The sequence below is a fragment of the Cydia pomonella genome, chromosome 26 (assembly GCF_033807575.1).
Source record: "Cydia pomonella isolate Wapato2018A chromosome 26, ilCydPomo1, whole genome shotgun sequence".
In the NCBI taxonomy this organism is placed as follows: Eukaryota; Metazoa; Arthropoda; class Insecta; order Lepidoptera; family Tortricidae; genus Cydia; species Cydia pomonella.
The window spans coordinates 8,866,597-8,888,730 of NC_084728.1; the positions used below are offsets into that span (position 1 = coordinate 8,866,597).

The 22,134-nt window shown below is 34.5% G+C and overlaps 1 protein-coding gene across 2 annotated transcripts in view; it reads right to left on the reverse strand.

The window, feature by feature from the left end:
• Positions 1-3,439: 3,439 nt before the first annotated feature.
• The window catches only part of LOC133532120 (homeotic protein distal-less), a 140,395-nt gene continuing 121,700 nt past the window's right edge, over positions 3,440-22,134 (reverse strand). Inside the window, exons 4-9 of one of the 2 annotated variants that reach the window (XM_061870647.1) lie at positions 11,263-11,392; positions 10,382-10,557; positions 9,838-9,921; positions 8,009-8,145; positions 5,634-5,716; positions 3,440-4,973 (exon numbers count right to left, since the gene is read on the reverse strand). In XM_061870647.1, coding sequence (XP_061726631.1) covers positions 5,680-5,716; positions 8,009-8,145; positions 9,838-9,921; positions 10,382-10,557; positions 11,263-11,392 — 564 coding nt within the window. In that variant the 3' untranslated portion in view covers positions 3,440-4,973; positions 5,634-5,679. The remainder of the gene's footprint in view (positions 4,974-5,633; positions 5,717-8,008; positions 8,146-9,837; positions 9,922-10,381; positions 10,558-11,262; positions 11,393-22,134) is intronic. The other variant, XM_061870648.1, reaches the window with a different exon arrangement.

Consider the following 22,134-nt stretch of genomic DNA (forward strand, 5'->3'; position numbering starts at 1 on the left):
CAAGATTCTGAGTTCACGGGAAGTACCCTGTAGGTTTTGATACCCTTGCGAGTGTCGAAAATTTGCGGCAAAAACGGCTGTATCTTTTGATTGCGTTGGCTTAGAAGTTTGATTTTTCACAGCTCCAAGGGACAGTCGACTTGAGTATTTGATATAAATTCCAGCTTGATACCTTCACACGTTCCTGAGAAAAAGGGTCTTGACAGACAGACAGACGGACGGACAATAAAGTGATCCTATAAGGGTACCGTTTGTTCCTTTTGAGGTACCCACGTGTTTTGAGTCGAAAAACGCTTGACATGTTTCACTCCGTACCGAAACATGAGGAGTGAACACTTTTTTTGACTTTAAATACGTGAGTGGCCCCTTCTTTTAATATATTTAATATGCCTGTGTCTTGGAGAAGTTTTATTATAATATTATTAACCGTAGCGTTAGAGAAGGTCTCCGTTTTGACTTGGACATTCTGCTTTCGTATATGCGGATATTCTCCTCTACAGGTCGCAATTATTAATCGATTTTCGTAAATTTTGTGACCAGATTCTATTTTTGGTGTTAGTTTTGGTATTTTTTTTTAAATGCTGATATTGGTATAGCAATCTGTCAGATTTTTATACCTAATGTATTATTCTCATTTCTTTATTAATTTAATTTTTCTTTTCCGTTTGTAAGAATTCGATATGTTTTCTAAAAGAGCTATGTATTTGTATGGTTTGATATGACACACATATATATATGAATTAATCGACATTCATGCCAATATCATTTCTTCCTATTCGCAATTCTACACAGTCTAAATTCCTCACAGTAAGTATTTAACCACATTCGCTATTGTGCACAGTCATTATTTGTGTACAGTAGCGATTCAGCCTTTTCGCAATTCTGCACAATCTGAATTCTACACAACGGCATTTCACCACAGTCGCTACTGTGCACAGTCATTATTTGTGCACATTAGCGATTCTCCCTGTTCGCAATCTCGCACAATCTTAATTCTACACAACGGCATTTCACCACAGTCGCTACTGTGCACAGTCATTATTTGTGCACATTAGCGATTCTCCCTGTTCGCAATCTCGCACAATCTTAATTCTACGCAATATCATTTAATCGCATTAATAGTTTATTTTTTCGTTTTTAGTCGATATATTTAGTCAACTGTAATTTTTTGGGTTTGATGGTACCTCAAAAGTTTAAATATAGTCAAGTACAAGTCAGACTCGTGCATGAAGGGTTCCATACCACTAGAAAGTGGTCAAGGGCATGTCGGGCCATGCTTAGTTGTAGGGTTCCGTGGTTTTCCGACAGCCATAGTAAGTGATTCCGATTTAAAGTGAACTATTTGATATATGCTATTGAGATTACATACTAAAAAAATCCTACGTTATGACGGGTATCATATTACAAATTATTTTCTGACCTAAAAACCTTCCTAATACCTCACACATCAAGGTTTTTATGGAATAAAATACCTCCTGCCCTATAACATATTACCCTAAAAAAATCATTTGCCACTTTTTATTTTACCACTTCCGCACTTTTAATATACAAGGTGTTACAAACTGTCAAAAAGTGATAAAGATAGACAGTCGCGTGCATCCAAAGGGGTTGCCGGCCGAATGCATATAGTTATGAGGCAGGCAACCTTTTTTCACGCCTAGGTATGTATAGTGCTTCTCTCAAACTAGCAATGAAATTAAAAACAACTATTAAATAAGAAATATTGTTTTCAATTATTTTTTTCATTTCTGAATGTCATGATGCTGTGTTCCTATATCTGTGAAATGAAAATTAAAAAATAGTACTTAGTCGGCCTAGGCCTTTAATTTAATTGCCGGCTTCTTAGATGTGCTCCGCCCGAAACGAAATGTTTGAAGCCTAAAATACCGAACAGAATGACAATATTTCATTGCATGCTTGAGAAAATGATATTGCGTAGAATTAAGATTGTGTGAGATTGCGAACAGGGAGAATCGCTAATGTGCACAAATAATGACTGTGCACAGTAGCGACTGTGGTGAAATGCAGTTGTGTAGAATTCAGATTGTGCAGAATTGCGAAAAGGCTGAATCGCTAATGTGCACAAATAATGACTGTGCACAGTAGCGACTGTGGTGAAATGCCGTTGTGTAGAATTCAGATTGTGCAGAATTGCGAAAAGGCTGAATCGCTACTGTACACAAATAATGACTGTGCACAATAGCGAATGTGGTTAAATACTTACTGTGAGGAATTTAGACTGTGTAGAATTGCGAATAGGAAGAAATGATATTGGCATGAATGTCGATTAATTCATATATATATATATATATATATATATAGTAAAGTAAAGTAGCTACTGTATGTAATTACATGATTTCTATAGTAATCTAAATTGTATTGTTTTCTTATTTAATGTACTTTACGTGTAATGTTTTAAAAATATGTGTCCCGCCGAGTTTCTTGCCGGTCCATATTGGGATACCCTCCTCCAATTGAGGGGGGATTTAAATCTTGTCGGATCAGAGGTGCAGGGTTAGATCCGGTGTAGCTTTATTTGACGTTCATAAGCGCATTGTAATATGCCTACTTGAATAATAAACTATCTTTATAATGTAAAAGACTACTTCGATGAAAAATTTGATTAATAATGCTCGTATTCTTAACAATATGTAATGTTAAATTATTTGAAATGTATTATTTCTTAGTTTTAAGTTAACATTAGTTTATATGTTGCTGTGTCCTTACAGGACGTCACTAAAACTAACCACGTAATATGTACCACCTTTATAACTGGTTTGTGATATGCAATGAACAATTCATTCATTCATTCATATCTATTTATCTTTAAGCGCTTAAGCGCCAATAGGGTATATGGTGCTTAAGATCATTGTGAGTTCACTGTGACGACTCAACGAACTAAGTATTTTTCACTTTTACATTTTTTAGGCTTGATGCGAGGTCTACTGCAATTCCCTTACGGGCAATAAGAATGGGGCCAGTACAGCGGTGTCACGCACACGAATTCGAGCCAATCGTGCAGACTAACGCCACAATGCGATTGGTTGATGAGTTCGCATCACGCGCGCGATTGGTCGCAACTAGTTGCGTTAGACTGCACGATTGGCTCGAATTCGTGAGTGACACCACTGAACTAGCAACATTCTTATTGCCCGTAAGGCCCGTCCTTAGATATAAACTATTTCAATATGTTTTAATCTTTTTTTTTGTAATATATATACTTCTGTATGTAAATTAAGTTTTACCACGAAATAAATGATTTATGATTATGATAGAAAAAAACCGTAGTTTCGTTAGGAACCCAAAACTTCATCCCTCTTAATAGAACTTGTTTTTTTTACAGTAAGTAAAGGTTCTCATTTTCTTTGATGCTGCGTTTGGGTTTAATGCTGAAGTCCGCAAATAAAATAAAAACACAAATAAAATAAAAACACAAAAATCCTTTTACTCTTTTTATTTTGACAAAAGAAATTAATTCACTTTTTTTCTTATCCACTTTCCTTATAATACAGTAGTTATAAAGTAATTAAACTATCTACTTATATTTATATGTATACTTCATTTCTCTATATAATACAAAATATATTTACAATTTCTCCCCGTAATGTCCCATATAGAATAAATATTTTAGTCTATTCAAAATATAAAATACACATTTATATTTTCAAAATATAAGAACACATCAATGTTATTATGTACATGTTTAATTTTAATATACGACATATAATAATTGCCTAATACTTAAATTAAAAATATAAATATGTATTTTGCAAAAAATTTATACAATTGAGCAATTGAAATTACCTACATGATTTTATTTCTTGATACAAATAGTTTTTTTATTATTCTAGCATGAAATATATTTGTAAAAGTGTGTTTCGAATAGACTAAAATATTGGAATTGCAATAGAAATTAAAAATAAAATTTATAGCTTAAATAAAAATGTTGCATTCAGAACACAATTTTTGCACAAACACTGTATTAAATTAATTTTAGATCAAAACAATATCGTTCTATGAAAACTTAAATTTATTTATCACAAAAAACTGGGCTATAACCGTGAAAACCGAAATTCGCAAATTGCGGGCATCTTTCTCTGTCACTCTAATTACACTTAAACACGAGTAAAAGAGTAAGATGCCCGAAATTTACGAACTTCGATGTTCGCGGTAGACCCCCTGGTTTGTGTTACCGCTTGTTTAATGGATACTCTATATAAATAAAATGTATTAAAGCTCATTTTTTGTTCAAAATAGGAGCATTTTTTTAAAGTGCAGTAATGTATAATTTTTTCAATGCTCAATATACAGTAACAAAATATTTTGAATACATATAACATATATTCATGATGCAGGAAGGTTTTGAATTAAAATATTGCAAATGGAGTGTTCTTAAAACAATTAATTCTTGGTAAAATCTTGGAGGGAATTAAATAAATTGGAATAGTTTATAATAGACACATCAGAATCTGTCATATTTCCAATTTTTGTATTTTTCCTACAATTTCAACACTTTTGCGAACGTCAAATACGAAAATAAATCTTTAGCTTGATATTTAAAAGCATTAAAAACTTACAAAAGTTTTTATTTATTTCCAAAATAAAATGGCATTTGATAATAGGAACTATTATTTCTTATATTTGACGTTTGACAAAATAAATTAATAAAAAATTGTAGTAAAAACACAACTGCCCAATAACATGTACAAATAACCTTTTTTTAACAATTACATCTTATTTTTAGTTAATTATAAAAATTTACAATGATTTTTAGTTGATTTTATTAAATAATTTTCTTAAAGTTAAAGTTGGTTGTGCCGATACAAGTAATTCACATTTACAGCTCTTGTGCGTTAAAAATGACAGATGTCATTTTAACTTGACAGGTAATTCCGCCATTTTCTAGCGGCCGCCATCTTTAATTTCACTATTGTGAACTTACGTCGCCGAGCTGTTACACTGCAGGCCATACCCTGGGGACAAAAAGAAATTGATATTAATATTTTTTGATATTTCATTATCTCCACTACCCAAAGGTTATCTGGAAGAAATCGCTCTTAAGTGATAAGACCGCCTGTGGTTACCTCTGTCCCATTGTACGTATTGTAAACCTGAGATGTGCAAAAAAGAGTATTATATTGTTTTTTTAATCAAAATTATTTAAATACATTATTTCTAATCAATATATTATTATGACAACAAAAACAATACAAAAACTAAAAACAATTACAAAATAACAAATATATCCTATAAATGGATTTTGATATATTTTTATTCATTTATGTAGTACAAATTCTACCTAGTAATACAAAATGTATAGTTTTATGTATTCTGTGGTCAAAAAATCAATTACTTAATCCTTAGAGAATATTTACATTGTCCGATACCATATCGGATGTCGGCTGACCCTTATCGAAAACAGCTGATAGAAAATGCCCTAGTTATGGTATCAAGCCTTTTTATTTCTGAATTAACGCTTTCTTTTGAACAAAAAAACAAAAATATATAAAAAGGCACTGTTTTACTATTTGATTCTTTGTAGTCGTATCCGACATCAGGACAGATTGGACATTGTGAAAACGCTCTTATATGTGCAATTTTTTTTAAATATTTACAGTATTTAAAACACTTACCTATTTATTGAATATCAGCATCATCAGATGTGTCCTTGAGTTACTGTCAGCAATAGTTGGAATAATACTGCAACTGCATCGGACTGCAATAAAAAAGGAGAGCTATACTTGCCAGGATCCGGCTGCTAGCACTGCTAGTAACAGTAATAGTACTGCTAGTACTAGTAATGCTAGTGCTAGTACTAGTAATGTTAGTAGCATTAGGGCAATACGTGCGTTGAAAGCTTGCTATAGGCATTTTCGTTACGTCAATATATTTTTAATCTATTTAATTCAACTCAAATTCATATGAATATTGATGTAATAACAAAAAAATATATATTAACTGTATATTAACATGAGTGCAATAAACAATTCTGATTCTGAATATTAAACAAAAAATATAGTATGATCAATTGCACATTGATTGAATTGAAAATTGTTTGAATTGGATCGGAACTATTTCTAGATATATCACTACGTTTTTTTTACTTTGCTGTCTACATTATCTAAGTGCCTTAGACGGAGAAACATGTAATGTGTGAGGCATTTTGTATACAAAATTAGATTAGTTAAAATACTCTTGCTAAAAAAGGCAATATGATGTCCGTCTGTCTGTCCGTTTATTTTAAATGGTACCATTCGATCAGGTTTGTTTTGAGGATCAAATGTTTATGTGGGACCCATTGGCTTAAAGGAATACAAAACTCACAAATGATAGTCAAAGTTTGACAATCGCACTTTACTGATGAAACGCTCCTGACAAAAATTGTCACTGAAATATTGCATTTATGTATTGTATAGTTGCTCTACAATATTTTTTAAATAAAATATAAGAAATCGAATGGTACCATTATTTTTTTCCCCTTTTAAGGTTGAAAAAAAACTTAAATTTGGATACTTTGAGGTCTATATTTATTTAACTATTCCAATATATTTATTAAGTTTCCAATTTATTGTAGTAAATTGCTCATTTATTACTAGCAGTACTATTTAACTAGATTTAGTTATAGAATTGGACATGTGTCAGCAACACTATTCTATTTGTATTAAACATAAGTAATTTATAAAATAGAAGCTGACGACTGTAAAATACTAATGAAATAACCATTTGTTTGTAAAAAAAAACATACGTAACGTGTAGTGTATTTTATAAGTTCTTTAAAATATCACTGCTTTAAATTTCTCACGAGAAAACTATAAATTCTGGAGTGACTTTGTATTAAACTGAGCATTAAAAAAAAGGAATATGTAAACGCCTCGAGTTTCAAACTCGCGATAACTAGATACTGCTGTATTACTTTAAACGGCGATTCATTCTATTTTTATTATTCTTTCCAAAGTAGTCAAAATAAAAATATTAGACTAGTCAGTGCCCAGCAGTGCCCAGCCAGCTTCCATCGCATGAAATGCTCCATAACTGGGCACGACGATGTAGATTGAAGGGATACTTTTTCCACATAGTTACTAACCCATCTATGCCCATTGGGTCTTGACCCACTGGAAAAATCTGACCACTGAGGGTATCAAGTTCAGACCAAAAACTAGTTCTGGGCATACATAGGTTATTATTTTATACTTACTTGGTGGTGGTGTGATCGTTTGCAGAACTTTTCCTTCTTTTAATATCTGAAGGCTTATTAAATTAAATTTACCATAGTATGCGCGCTCGTGCCATTTACTAAAAGACGTTTGAGGAGCCAACTGAAGAGAAGATATAAGAAGACAGAAGTTCCAGGTCTCAGGTTATGAGACTGTATATATTACTTATTATCTAGGAACTTAAGTTAATAGTCCAGGTATCACATTATTTTAGGTTCAGAAGTTCCAGGTCAATTTTTTTTACTGTGTAGAACATAATGGATAAAAACTTAAACGTAGGAAGTCCAGGATACGCATCAGTTTGGGTCCAGGTCTTCCAGGTCTATCAAGTCTTACTTACTTAGTTTGGTACCACGAGTACTGGGCACATAGGGGGCGGCTGTAACGCTATAAAAGTTGTTTTCTTGCAGAAGTTCCAGGTTTAGTATACCGTTTTGTAGTTCTTAGATTAGTTTATAAATATGTTGTGTAGTACTTAACTTACCTTAAAAGTCCAGGTTTTGCGTCAGTTTGGTACCACCAGTACTGGAGTACGTAAGGAGGTGTGGGGTTTGGACGCCCCCTGGTGATGGAGCGCATGCGCGTGCACTAATTTCATGTTCCACGGGCCAGGTGTTCGTCCAGAAATTCCAGATGTAAGCCATCTTATATAAATACTTGATATATTCACAGAATTGTGAGTAGAAGTTGGAAACTTACGTAATAAGTGCCTCCAGAAGTTCCAGGTCTAGTAGATTTTTCTACTGCGTGATATGGTTTATTACTAATTAACTAGTTATATGGTATCAACTCACGTCAAAAGTCCAGGGTTTGCGTCAGTTTGGTACCACGAGTACTGGGGTACGTAGGGGGGATGGGGCTGCGGCGCCCCCTGGTGGTGGAGCGCGTGCGCGTGCGCGCCTTTCATGTCCCACGGGCCGGGCGGCGCGCCCTGATGAAGAGACAAAGGATTAGTTTCATGATCATTTTACGAGTATAAGTCACAGTATTAGCTAGGAATATACGAAATGGACCAAACGTGTGACACTTTGGAAAGGGCCACAAGGAAAAGAAAATCTGGCAGACCACCCACAAGATGGGTCGATGACATCACCAACAGCATATCGCACAAATGGCAAAATGCACTGCACGACCGCTCAGAATGTCGGCCACTGGGGGAGGCATTTACTCGTGAAGAGGTCCACCAATGATAGTGATAGATATTAAATTAAGTAATAATCATAAAATAACTAATTGAAAAAATGTAAATCCGTAGGTTCTATTTCATAGATAACTAACTATATATATAAATACTTACATAGATAAGGATCTAAAGAATTTAATTTATATAATGCAAGGCGCGGCGCCACGCCCGCTTAATATCGTAAAAGGTTCATGCAATTAGATGAGGGTTTGTGTATCAAAATCAGGACTGGAGGACAGTTGGGGAAATAAGCTGAAAATTGTATTTGTTTTCATTAAACTAAGTATATTAGTTACTTAAGCACCAAAGGGGCGCTTTCTTTGAATTATCTCTTGTTTTTGCTGATTTAAAATTATATATTTTCATGTCTTCGTTCGGCCATTCCAGCAAAATAAAACAATCAAGCAGCACTCACAATTACTTATATCACAATTATAATTATATACATGTAAAACTATGCCATGGGTCCATTTCTCGAACGGTATTAGTCTTATATTATTAGTGTGTTGCCATGGGGCGCGTACGATATTAGACTAATATTATTAGTCCACGAACTGTCAAATCGTATGGCTTACCATTGCAACACACTAATAATATTAGACTAATACCGTTCGAGAAATGGGACCGTGGTAACCCATACGACTTGACAGTTCGTGGACTAATAATATTAGTCTAATATCGTTCGAAAAATGGGCCCATGGTGTAACTATGGAACACATGAAATCATTTTAGTAAAACATTAAATTGGTTGGCTGAACGCCTTGATTGCCATCTCACGAGCTCTAGGTAGACGTGTTGATAGGCAAGGCCAAATAATCTGGATAATCTAAGTTAAATTGTACTAACGTATGGTGTAAGAATTCTTTTACTGTTATTAACAAAATGTATGGATGTTATCGGTCTGAAATAAATGTTTATATTACTCTCTCGATATTCCAAAATAACTAAGTTCAATGTGACAGAATTGGCTTAGGTGTCTAAGCCAATTCTGTCAAATCGTTTATTGGATTGCATATATGTATAGTCACGGACTTTAATTGTTGGCCATTATATTATTTATTTATTTAATAATGTTAGAAAATTACAAAACGAAACGAACGTAACGTAACGTTACGAAATGTCCAATGTAAAGCCTACCTACTCGAGGAATATCAAGGGTCCTCCGTGGTGATTATGAAGTCAGCCGCGAAAGTTGAATTAATCTCCTCTGGTTCGATTCTAGCCTCCAATGCTAGAGGTTTTGTTCGCTTATTTTTTTAATATGACAAAAAAAAACGGTTTCAGTCAAATGTTTGTAGGTACTGTACATTACATTACGCAGTTACTTATAAAGTTACATTTTTGACTGTTAGTTGGAATTGGATAATTGGAGGCGCGATTTATAAAGGTATGCCTGTCTAAGATGCCATGAGGCTGCTGTATGTATATAGTGGTACTTACGTATCCGACCCTCGGGTCCCACGACTGCTGGTGAGGTGGCTTGACGTCGCACGACGCGCCGTCCGGCGATCGTCCTGCTGATGGCTGTAACAACATGTTTAAGTTACAATCCCGTATAATAAGTAAGAAATGAAGCTATCAAGACTACCACAAACCTGAGTGGGGGCTGCTTCACGTCCCAGTGGGGGATAGCTATGGGGACAGCACAGCCACAAGGGTAGAGCTGGTAGTGGGGGTTGTTTTAGTGTTACAATGATCAGGACAATCGGCCTACCTTAACGTTTCAATTTGGTTGTGGGGGCTGCTTCACGTCCCATGGCGTTCCCAGTGGGGGATACCATAGACATAGGGGTAGAGCTGGTAGTGGCGGTTGTTTTAGTGTTACAATGACCAAGAAAATCGGCCTACTTTAACGTCCCAATTTGGTTGTGTGGGCTGCTTCACGTCCCATGGCGTCTCAGTGGGGGAGAGCCCTGACATAGGGGTAGAGCTGGTATTAGTCGGGGTTGTTTTAGTGTTACAATGACCAGGATAATCGGCCTACCTTAACGTCCCAATTTGGTTGTGGGGGCTGCTTCACGTCCCATGGCGTCCCCGTGGGGGATAGCCCTGGGGACAGCTCAGATACGGGGGTGGAGCTCGGGGTTGGCGAGTGCGCCTGTGCGGCACCTGCGTACGCGCCGGGCGAGTGCTGTGAGCCGGACGAACTGCCGCCGCCGCCTGCGAAAAATAATATACATTAGCAACTGTGTTGCTGCGAGGTAACTGGTTTATGGATCGCTGTCGACTGTGGTAAAGTTGGTGAGGACTGTGGAGGGCTGGTTTATTGGCCAGTTCCTTAGTAAGCCGAGTGTGATACGGCAGTGCGACGTTACATGCCCGCGACATAACTGGGTTATTGATACTAGCCTTTTTGTTTATGGTTATTTTTCATACATACCTAGTTTAGATTATAGAAGGTAGAGTTAAGAAATAGAATCTCCATATAGGTACTAAAATGTGTCCGACAAAAAAACATAAATAGGTGGCACTACAACATCTAGAATACTTAAGAAAAAAATATAATCATAGACAGAGCACTTCACTCCGTCAATAACGCCTAGGTTTTTTTTTAGCTACTCTAGCGCTACTCTGAAGAGATTTGGAACTATTATTTATAGCTGACAGCTGGACACTTTTGCAACAGTTCTGCCTATGGAGATTCTATTCCTTGATTCATCGTTTAGATTCTATTAATTATTAAATAATTTGTATAGCATTCGATGGATGGATTCGATTTGAATTAGAAACTTAACAGTTCGGAATAATTTTATAGAAGTTTGACGTCTAACTGTAGTTTGCTATAGGTACTATCTTTTTCACTAGATTCAGTCGCTCGAAGGGGGTCAGAATGACAAGCCAGCAAAACATTTTCTCTCAACTCACCATGTAATAGTTGGTTGTTGCTGGGCGGGCTGGCGGGCGGGAGCCCTAGGCCCGGCGGCGGAGCCCCCACTTGCGCTGCCTTCATCATTTTCTTGTACTTGCTGCGACGATTTTGGAACCAGATCTTCACCTGTTAACAAATAGTCATTTTAAAATGGCATAAGCTGGAAACCAGAAGGTAACAAGAGTTTTTACGGGGTAATGAATACTGGAACAAAATAATAAATAACATGTGTATCATGGAGTTAGTATTTACCTAAAAGTTAACTTTATGAACGCATCCCTCACCGGGCTGGTAACGTGTACAAATTAATGAAAACAAAATAACATTTACAGTACATATGGGGCTACTTTAGAGCACGAGTGCGAGAAGTAGCATATTATGTTACTGTGTCGAACATTTAAAGGGCCATATGTACTGTAAACGTTGTACGATACATGTGCGAATAGGTAATTCGCAACTCGTGTCGATTTAAAACACTCCCTTCGGTCGTGTTTTAATTTATCGCCACTCGTTTCGTAATTTCCTATTTTTCGCACTTGTATCGTAATGTACTATTATGAAATTGGCATTTTTTTAGACAAACGCTCGTAGGTATAAATATCATTTACTTAAACTTGAAAACCTAAAATATCCATAAGCTACACACTTTTTACACAAGAACTTATAACAAAAAGTATTCACATTTATTTATCCATCCCCGGTATGTACTTGAATTTCAGACTAACGTGTTTGTATGTATGTATATATGTGGGGGTAGCGTGAATGTGGGCGGGGCGGGGCGCGGGCCGTTAGTGCACCGTTACTCTAGGCCAGGGGTGGGGGTGTGTCGATGAAAATTGAGATTCATATCGATATTTTCTGTTTATTTTGTTTCTGCTGATCTGACGACACGCTGGTAAAGCTTTCGAATAAGTATGAGAAATAATTCCGTATTTGATATAATTTAGCACTGATCGACATCAGCCAGTCAACTTAATGTTGACATGATTAAGTTGAATTTTCAATGTGTCAACATTAAGTTCGTGTATTGAACAGCCAAAATTTTATTTAGTTTTGTTTACAATAGGTTAACCATACATTGAAAAGTAACAGCAATAAAAAGTATTAGTGTATACGTGTTTTATTTACTTGCATTGCATTTATAATATTTATTTATTGAGCCTGGGTATAGCTATATATTAGGATAAAACAGTTACTTTGTATGTCATTCGTTCTTGTAAAATATAATAAATTTAATATAATAGGTCCCTAATTAGCTTTAAAACGCATCCGATGAAATAAAATCAAGGCATTAAACTGCATTTTAACACGACATTAAACAGCTGTGTGACATTATATGTAATTGATCATAATTTATCTTATGAACATAATGACTATATCGGAAACTGGTCTTGGTCTTGTTTTGAAGCATGTCTTTCCGTTTTGGCTAAAGGTGTTAGTGGCAAACAAAGTAAGACCAATCCTATCAACATAATTGACGTGGCTATGTCTAATTTATTTTAAGAAACATTGAGGCACATGTATCAACGACAGCTATTGAATATAAATGTTGTCAGACATACATAAAATAAATATATGACCATGGCATTTCTTCTCTTTTGGCTGCAGATAGTATTTATTTTTATTTCAATAACAGATAGATTTTATAATGCACATGGCATCGTAAGATTGTGCACCCGTTAGTTTACTATCTAACCTACGTTAGATTATGTTAGATACTTTGTAATCTTCGTACCGACAGTTTATAAATTAACTAGCTATATTGTAAACTGACGAGTGTTTACAATTTAACGGTATTTTATGACACATACATTAATTGTAGATATAAAAGAACAGTTTTTAGTGTTTCAAAATCAAAATAACTCCCGAGTGGGCAGATTGGCTTAATGATACCACGACAAACCTTGAAATTTGTTAATCTAATCATATTAAAAAATGTAGCTACATAAGAACAGAGAAAAGTGTGATAATAGATTAGGTTTAAATATTACTTACGGCCCGATTCGAACTTAAGATACGTCAAAAATTTCCAAAAAATACAGTATGAATTGGATATGTCAGTGGCAAAAGTTACGTTTTTGTTTGAAGAAACGCAAACAAAACAAAAACAAAAACGTCACTTTTGCCACTGATATATCAAATCCAAATCGTATCTTTAGCAAATGTTTGGCGTATCGTATCGGGCCGTTAGTTTGTAGATAGCTCGTAAATTTTACCGTATACCTATTGTTTTATCATGTAACAAGTATTATAATCTATCGACATTGACGAACACACCCCAACCCTACGCCCGCCCCCACCCGATTGCCCGGGTCACGTTATAAGTTAACCCTCGTATTGCTATTCAATTCCATTCTGTTAACACTGCTGCTGCCGGAATTATTTATGTGTTTAACCCTGTGCATGTACTGATGCTTTGTTTTTACTGTTCTATACTTGTATTTTTGAGTTTTTTTTTAAGACAAAAGGCATACACGCAGACGCGTAACGTTGTATAATACATTGTAACACAACACGTTCGATATATTTTTTATATATTGGCAGTTTTCTATTCTTTTGGCAATGACGTATACTACAGTTTACGTTTTTATTTTTAAGTACTAAATATATAATAAAGAAATGATGTACAGATTTTTAATTGATTTGTATTCTTGAAATTTTTCGGTAACTTACAGCAAGTAGAAGTTAAAACTTTTAATTAAGTTTTATTTGACGACCGCTTTGGCCTAGTGGGTAGTGACCCTGACTATGATGCCGATGGTCCCGGGTTCAAATCCTGGTAAGGGCATTTATTCGTGTGATGAGCATGGATATTCCTGAGTCATGGGTGTTTTCTATGTATTTAAGTATTTATAAATATTTATATATTATATATATCGTTGTCTAAGTACCCTCAACACAAGCCTTATTGAGCTTGCTGTGGGACTTAGTCAATTTGTGTAATGTCCTATAATATTTATTTATTTATAATATTTATTAATTACTAATCGATGTTTAATTTTATCAAACACTCGTTTTTGCCACAAAAACTTCGATGTCTGATTATGCAGAATTATCTTGGTCTGACTTTAGTCTTTTTTGCGAATTATCGCAAGTCGTAAAATAGATTTTATTTTTATAGCAGATTAAGGAAGAATGTTGAGTGCTACCGTTCGCCAACAAACTGTCAGGCAGTTTGGCGAAAAAATATGTAAAAAGAATTATTCTGTGTATTTCTTATTGTGTATAAAAAAAAAACCTTATCAAAAGATGACACATGCTCTGAACCGCATCATTAAGTGTTTTATAATGACCTATATGAAATATAAAAGTATTGTATTATTGACGACGCATAAAAAACATTATGAAGGGCAGCGGAGCGGGCAAAATTATTCATTTCCTTGGACATTGTGAATTTGACCACCGCTTCGGTATGTTTCGAAACATTATTTTGGTCTTTTGTTAGATATAAATATTACTCTAGGTCCATGGGGTCCCAGCGCGCACAATGTTTAGCAGAAATCGCAAAGCGTCTGGTTGACGTAACTGGTGAACGGATAGCTGGCGGCTTCCTCGCACAACGTATCAATGTTTCGATACGAGGAAATGCGAGCATCCTTGGTACAATGCTTCAAGGGCCTATTTTAGATTTAAGCTATTTATTTTATTTATTAGGAGAACAAACAGTGTAAAATGTACATAAGGTTCTATTAAAACTAACTTACACATAAAACATGCCTTTTCCTCCACGACAGTCCTCACCGAGATACACAGTCCAGTTCAGTTTACTTATTCTAATTATCATATGAATATCTATTTTCTATTGGCACAATATATAAAGTTACTCTTGGGTTAGCCTTGTTTATAACTATTCCAAATTTCAGTTCGATAGCGTAAGTAGTTCTAGACATATTTAGCGATGTGACAGACAGACAGACGGACAGAGACGCGCCATAGGGGTTCCTTATTACCTTTACCTTTCTGGTCCGGAACCCTAAAAACTGACAGAACAGAACAAAGTATATCCACGTTTTTACCAATTTTGAACGAAACAAAAAATGGCCTAGTACCAAAACCACATACACCTCAATTGCACAAAACGCTTCCGTGACAATATTCAAGATGGCGGCAACATATGGAACCGCAACGGAATTATTACTATTTTTAAAAATATTTCGTATTATCAAGCCAAAATGTCCTATGTTCATATAATATTATAATGATACAAGACATTTTCGTGATGATGAAGTAATGCGAGTCACGCGATATTTATTAGTGCCGTGAATTGTACTGATTTTGTACGTGTTTTCGCCTATATAATATTGAAATAACGCTGGTTATGTGGGCTGTATGTAATCATTTTTTAATTTATTATTTGCATGGCATGAGGGATATATAAGGAGATATTACGAGGGTTAGTTAGAAAGAAATCGTTGTAGATAAAGGTAGCGGGTCTACTTTTAGACCGACCGTCACTATTTAAGTCTATGGCGTTACCAAAAATGTATCCGGAGCTACCAAAAAATCACGTTTCCAATTTAATATTCGTCTTAATTTTAGATCTCTCAGAGAGCAAATAGTTTGTTTCAGCGTATAACATAAAATAAAAGTAATAAATTATTGAAAAGCGAAATTTTCGATTGAAGTTTAAATGTTGTGAACAATTTGTGACGGCAACCGGCAAAACGTTCCACTTTGTCGCTTGACATGAGGACTAGATTTGTTTGTCACTCATTTTGGTCACAATTAGTGACAGTCTAAATGCTGGTTCGCCTAAAACAATACATTTCTTTTTGCATTATGATCCATAGTGGTAAAAATTCGCGTTGTCAAATGTTTTATCTTAAAAAAAAAGTATTTGTTGCTTTCGCATAATATGTTTATTCATAAAAATATTTGTTTCATTAAGAATATAGGAAAACAGATACTCCTTCTTAGTTATAGAGTCGTTAAATGTGAGCTGTTAACAAAAAACATACCTAGCTAATTCTGCATCGTTTTCAACGACTAAATGTGGCAACGTCATCATTAATCTCAAATTTCTATAAATATATTTATTTACTAAGAAAAAAATCGTGATTATACAATATTATATATTTACAGCTCACATGTCTTAGTTTCCCATTCATCCCATTACATTTTAATTACAATATAAGCGTATAAAGCTCCCGCAACAGAAGCACTACACACCGTAAAAAACAGCCATAAACTTCAAGCCATAAAATTCTTTACCTAGAAGCTTTTGTTTCCATTATTTTATTTTTGCCACTTACCCAGTTTTCCCACCGGTGCATTTCGTCAACTGAGGACGGTGGTATGCAATACATCCGAGCACACTTATATGGACGGTATTCAACATATACAAGGCTGGTATTCAACGTATATCGGGCGGTGAGTACAAAGAAATGTCCGGCATAGGCCGCATAGCGTAGAGCCTGGTGCCTTCGCGTATACAACTATTCCACCACTTCCATGGACGGGTTTATGCAGTATGTTGCAAATGTGTGAATGGGGATTGTGTCGAGGTTTATGTGTGATTCGTTCGTAGTTTTTTAGTAATAGGGGATATAACTCCTCAAATAAAACGGTGCACAGTTTAGCTTTTTGTATATGCTGTTAAACATTCATGTAAAATTTTGTTTCATAAACACAATACTTGCATATTTTTATGCTTGATTGCATAGCTGTAAATCACAGGAATGTGTGTCAAGAACGTTTTTTAGCAAGACCTAATAAAACACTTTTCCACTAATAAAACTAGGCACTAGGCAATAAAAATTATACGCCAATAACTCTGGCTCACCCACTTATTCCAAACTGATTGAATATTAACTCTGCATTCATATTCATTGACATAAACTACATAATCTAGGTAAGAAGTGAGAACTAGTGAAACAATATATAAATATACATGTTTATGTAAATGTATAAACGATATCTAGCATCGACAGTCGTAATGAAAACGAATTAATTCTAGACGTTTCACACGGAATGATAATTTATGTTAATGATGAATCAAAAACTAGTTCCTGAGATGAATAGGGCTAAAACAAGTAAACAAGAATCATCCTAAATATGATATTCTAGAAAAAAACATTCAAGATAAGTTTAAAAGTTTTCTAACATACAGTTAAAAATAATTCTGTAGAATATATATTATAGAAGTTATTTTATCATTTTTTTCTGAAATCTATATAATTATGTATAAAAGTAAAGCGAATTGACTCATTAAGAAAGGTAAAAAACGAATACTATTTATCAAGCAATTATACCATTAACTAAGTGAAAAACCGTAATAAAAGTAAAAATAAATGCTTTTCTTTCAATGTGCAGTTTTATTACAACTTATTTATTTCGAATTATAAAGAAATACTAACATCGTTAGTTATAATAGCGCATTTATACATTACGTATGATATCATTTCTTAAACTAGTTATGAAATATCAGTATCAGGTATAATATTTAGGTACGTTAAGTGCAAATTCGCCAAAAGCTGATTGACTGTTAAGATTCTTTGCAACAGGTCTCCTTTTACGATATCCATGACTTATAAAAGTGCCCTTGTACTATATCCAGAAGAGCCATTATTTAATCAATCACGCCTTTATTCACGATTACATTATCCGCACCAAAATATCAATCATTACAACAACTCAATTTGTGAATGGATAATAAATGTTAAATTAAAATGTATAAATATGGATGATGGTTGGTCGCGCATGACGCGGTCCGCAAAAAAGAACGGTAGCTGTACAAAACTGCATGCTTCGGCGGAACAGAGGAGTGGAGTCGCCTTGACATGTTAGTTTTTTTATATGTAAAACTTATACGTATTAAAAAATATGATAAGAAAAATAAAAAAGAAAGAAAAATAAGTTTTTTTATACTTAACGTTCGTAAAAAAACTGATATGACACTGACAAAAGGGACCCACTGATTACCAGTTCGCTGAACGATATCGGCCTGTCAGTTATTCGCCAAAGCTGACAATCGCGAATAACTGACAGTATGGTCCGTGTCCGGGCCGAGCCGTCCGATTCCGATACCTCATTTTCTATGACGAAAAAACGAACCCCCACTGCCCTAGCCCGCACCCGCACTGTTCTAGCGTAAGTCATTCTAAAATCTGTTGACTTAAAAATGGAATGCATTGTCTTTATGCTACCTTTTTGTGTAATCTGTGTTAATCTACCAGAGAGTACCGCTATAGGTACAGTCAACCAATTTGATTCCTAGGCGACTATAGAACCATGCCATAATGACTTCTACGACAGTGCTTATTGAGTGATGCGTTTCAAGTATCTAGTAGTTAAAGCGACAAGGTTCTATAGTGGCCTAGGATTCTAATTGGTTGACTGTACTTTTCTTTGGAAAATTATCATTCTAATTAATAATATTTTATTTAGCTTGAAATTTTGAGTGTTTAGAACGTAGTGTACGTTTGGTGAAATACTTCAAAATGTAATAAGATAAAATGTGATCTTCAATTAAATTTATTTTACAGTACATATGGGGCTACTTTATAGCACTAGTGCGAGAAGTAGCATATTACGTTACTGTGTCGAACATTTAAAGGGCCATATGTACTGTAAAACGTTGTACGATACATGTGCGAATAGGTAATTCGCAACTCGTGTCGATTTAAAACACTCCCTTCGGTCGTGTTTTAATTTATCGCCACTCGTTTCGAATTTCCTATTTTTCGCACTTGTATCGTAATGTACTATTTTAGAATTCCGATAGACTAGCGAAAGCAATCATTTTAACAACAAAAAAAAGAAAAGTTCAAAAGAGTCGTATATATATATATATATTATTTTATCTGTAAACCGAACAGTGCATACCATGGATCTACCAATGTCACTAAATTTATTTTTAAAATAGAGAATTAAAAAAAACATATTGTTATAATAAATAGTACTGCATTGTTGTAAAAATGTAACAGTATTTTATTACTTGAATAATTCAAAAGCATTATTTTTTAATATAATAATATACTCATGCTTCTAACTTCTCAAGTCAAGCAAAAAATACCTATAATATATAATTAGCATGATTTGCATATGACATACTATACTATACTGATAAATTAAAGAACCAGTGAAATTTCAACCTTATTCATAAAGACATAGAGTTGATAAGCCATAATCGATCGTATCTCATTGCAATCTCACAATTAGTGATGCATGTATGCACGATGAATAATTATCGATGAAATGAACTAGTTTAAATATCGAAGGTCAGACAGATGTGAGGGAAAACGTAGGACATCGACTACTCCGTTTATTGACCATTTTTGAATCTTATTTACTTGTATTAAAGTCTAGTAATAGGTAGACTTTTTAGTATCTTGTTTATGATACGAGGTGTTATAAATTGCCGGTGATTAACCAATTGGATATGCCTAATTGACATCAGGATGCTAAATATTTTTAGCTAGCAGGCTTGTCTGACAAAAAAACAAGATTGCACATCCGAATGTATTTAGCATAAATTATGACTTAATTATGGTTTCCTATTCGTGTACAAGTTAAGGATTCAAATTTGGAATAAACGCTTTTGCTGAACTTTTAGACCGACCGACCCATAACTAAATACCTAAGGTTAGTGTTGGACTTAAAAATTCTGCGAATGATAAACTGCACTTTACTCCAAATTCATAAGTCTGTGTGGGATTAAATACCTATTGTTATAAATTATTGTTTAGTTATACACACATCTACATTAAATGTACTTTTTCAGTTAATAAATATAAGTAGTGTTAAAAACAATATGCCATCACTTTTAACCTGATAAATTAAACTCCAAATAACAGCAAAATTATTAAACCTATTCCCGACATAACTATAATTAATCCATTAGCTGCCAAAACAAATAGTCATTATCAGAATCCTGTTTCACCACGCTGACAAATAACACCACTGACAATGTCCTGTCCATTTCTGGGCCGATAAATAGCAACGGTACCTAGTGTCAATATTTATTTGTTGGACCAGCACTGTACGGCGAATTGTCACTGTCAGGTGACAATTGTCACAATGGTGATAAGTTTATCAGCCCTTATTAAGTATTGTTTTTTCAAACTGCCACTCCACAGCGCTGTTGGCCAATTGGCACACATACGCCGCCGTCGCGGTCGCCGCTATGTGCCTCTTTGCTCCCGGTGATATGTCCTACACCTGACATCGATGGGTCCTATCTTTATATTGTTAGTACCTACTAAATTAGCTATTGTTAAATAACTTGAAACCTATGAGTCGAGATTTTACTGCACTTGATCGCCTTCCCAAACTTCTAAGTTTACTTAAGGGTCGAAATATTCTTTAGGGCATAGTAAAGTTTAAGTAAGGTTACTTGACTTTTCTGTAGAAATTATAAAATAAATATAGTTTAAGAAATAATATTCGTACTTTATCCTTATCGGCGTATTATACCTATGAGGAAGTACCTTCTTAAAAATTAGTATGATGAAAGTCTTAGAAAAATGCCGGGTTTATCGGATGCTTTTGACCGTTTAATAAAATTAATTCATAACGATAATTTACGGGCATACGAATAAAAGTCATCAAGCCACGTTTTTTGCATATAAAACTGTTTTAGAAATCGTTTGCAATGCGCATATGAGGTCACAGAAGTTGCAAGCGTGACTGACAATAACTGTCAGTTAAAACTGTATTCGTATCCAGCATACTTTAAAGTGAAAATTGTTAAAGTCTTGTCAATCTTGTCATCATACGGCCTATACGCCTGTTTACCACAAACGAGGTGTGGAAATAAATCATAGCCATAAAAACGTTTCATTAGACATCTGTAAATACTGACATTATAAATATTTAGTATTATTCAGCATATCATATAATGTAAATTATATTCAGTTACTATATTATAAAAGGCACTTAAATACGATTAATAATTCAAAGTGTATACAGTTATACATATAAGAAAAAAATATAAGCCATAAGCAGATATATAGCCAAGTCCAATCCGTTGCGTGTTTTCTTGTACACACCATAAAAAATGTAAGCTAACTAAACAATGCAATAGCCATTACCTGACCTTCAGCAACAAGTGGAACTCGACGGCTAATTACGTTTATGGCGTATCGATATCGATGAGTGCTTTTTGTCGATAACGGTTTATCGACTGCGCGCGTCACTTTGGACTTTGATTAGTTGTATAAAGTAAATTACTTGGAATAGTATTTATAGGAGTACCAGCTTTTGCCCGTGACTTTGCCATTACCTATACAATTTAATATAATATCTTTATATTACGTACCAGATCTGGCAGCGTGTCAACTAAATTCGTATTTTTATGTCTTCTTATCACACACTTAATCTGGGAGCACGGTAGTGCCCGCCAAGATGAACAAAGCGAAGCGCAAGGGCACTACCAAACTTTTCTCGAAGCGATTCGTTGTTTTTTTTTTGTAAGTATGTCCCTATGTAAAGAACGACGAAAAACGATTTTATGTAAAAAAAACACTGTTTTCATCTTAGAAAAGTAAAGTTTGCACGCACAAAAGACACTTCACTTTTGAATGTATCACTGTAACTAAACCTAAATAAACTAAACTAGCTTTTACACGCGAAATTTCTCAAAAATACATTTATTATAAATACATCGCGAAAATTCGCAAAAAATAGATTTATTAAGCTACAAGGTTCATTTTTTTACCATTTTACGTATAAGTTATATTGTCTAAGTATGTTAATTTTCCAAAACTTGGTTTGTCGGTAAAAACTAGCCAAGTCAAATCCTTTGTAATTTCAGGATTTTCTACACAGCATAAACAGAACTTGGCACCCATACAGATCAGTACCCCTAGTGTAAATAAATTCGATTTTGAAACGTGACGTACGCGTTTGCGTTTAGTCTCATTTTGTAT